The sequence below is a fragment of the Propithecus coquereli genome, unplaced genomic scaffold, assembly GCF_000956105.1.
Source record: "Propithecus coquereli isolate 6110/MARCELLA unplaced genomic scaffold, Pcoq_1.0 Scaffold313, whole genome shotgun sequence".
NCBI classification, from domain to species: Eukaryota; Metazoa; Chordata; class Mammalia; order Primates; family Indriidae; genus Propithecus; species Propithecus coquereli.
Window position 1 is genome coordinate 978,627 of NW_012148764.1, and position 1,671 is coordinate 980,297.

The 1,671-nt window shown below is 32.6% G+C and overlaps 1 protein-coding gene across 1 annotated transcript in view; it reads right to left on the minus strand.

Moving 5' to 3' along the window:
* The window catches only part of KPNA5 (karyopherin alpha 5 (importin alpha 6)), a 42,708-nt gene that overhangs the window by 8,893 nt on the left and 32,144 nt on the right, over positions 1-1,671 (minus strand). Inside the window, exons 9-10 of the mRNA XM_012650128.1 lie at positions 883-1,008; positions 79-206 (exon numbers count right to left, since the gene is read on the minus strand). Of these exons, the coding sequence (XP_012505582.1) occupies positions 79-206; positions 883-1,008 (254 nt within the window). The remainder of the gene's footprint in view (positions 1-78; positions 207-882; positions 1,009-1,671) is intronic.

The following is a 1,671-nucleotide window of genomic DNA, read 5'->3' on the forward strand; positions in this document are numbered from 1 at the left end:
GTAAACAAAAAGTATGTTTTAGTTCAAATTTTGTCTCATTTACATTTAGAAAATAATTTTTAAAAACCTGTATCACACCTTATCTGCTCTGGAGTGCCTCCTGATGTTGCGTTAGTTATAGCCCACGCTGCTTCTTTTCTGGTGCGAAACTCTGCTTTCTGAAGAATCTCAATCAAAACGGGAAAAATATTTGCATCTATTACAGCCTGAGAGGAGGAAAAATGATATATAGCATAATTAGTACAAACGTTCTTTCTAAAATATTACCAAGTAGAGGAGTCTTGAAACTCAGTGGCTTTAAAATGTCAGGGTTTTTGGAAATACTTTTGCAACTGTTTTATTTCTAATCTGTCAACAAACTTTCACACGCTTTCCTTTTTTTAAAAAGGAAATTAGCTTTTTAAATACTAGAGAAGATAATAGCAGAATATAAATTTTAAAGATGATAAAGCACAAGGCCATAAGACTGATCAAGATGGATAAGTGATAACTGACACAAGGAGCTTGACAGGATCCTAATAAATCATTAAATGCTTTGAGAGAAGATCACTGCCTAACTTATCTAAAACTAATGAAAAACAATTCCTTTTTAAAGACTAACCACTGTGTGACAGGAACTGTGCCAGGCATTCACACACACACACACACACACACACACACACACACACACACACACTTGCCATTCCTCACTAGAATACTATAAGTAAATGTTATTATTTTAGAGGAGAAAAGGCCATATTTTTAAAAATACTTATCAGGAATTCTTTTCTAAAAGAATCTTTTTTAGTAACTCAATGAAAAACATCACTCATAAAATGTTGACTTTTGTCCAAAATGGCTTTAGATCTTCCTGTTCTATTTTCAGATCTGAAATTTACTTACCTGAATCTGAGCTCTATTTCCAGCAGTGATGTTAGAAACAGTCCAGCAAGCTTCTTTTCTAATTGACTCCTTTGGACTACTCAATAAATGTAAGAGACAGGGTAATGCAGAGCAATTCAAAATTACCTAAAACGAGTTAGAAATGGAAACAAAAAGTTTTACAGCAAATAATATACACAAAAATCTACTAATCTACTGATGAATTATTTAGAAGTACAAAAACCATTCTGAAAAATGAAATTAAGAAAAGAGAACTTCTTCTCAAGGTAAAACTTGAGCACTTGCTACCTTTTACTCTCCTGCTGTTGCCAAAACTTGTCTCGTGCCAGTGTAGGAAAGTGCCCTCAACGCACTAAAATGCAAATCATAGGCGTGTCCTTCAAATTTACAAATGTACTCAGAGTTCAACTGATATAACAACTTGAAGAAAGATTCGACGACTAAGGTCAATACACAACCTCTAGTTTTGCCAAATGAATTAGTAAAAAATACATACAGAGCCTATCAACAGTCTAAAAGTATCTAATTCCATGACCATTAGGAAACCTTAATGTGTAGAATAAGTCTGTTTCATAAACATTTTTACTCCTCTTTTCTAAAGTGTGTTGTGCTTTATCCCTTTACATTCTTTATTCTAGTACAAGATTAATTAAGTTCCTATATTCAAAATACCCCAATGATTTACATTACATTTACTTGGTGAAGAATGTAAATTCAGCTGAAAAATACAGTTGATGTTTACAAAGGCATTTTCGTTTAAAGAGCTTTTTTTTTTTTTTTTTTTGAGAC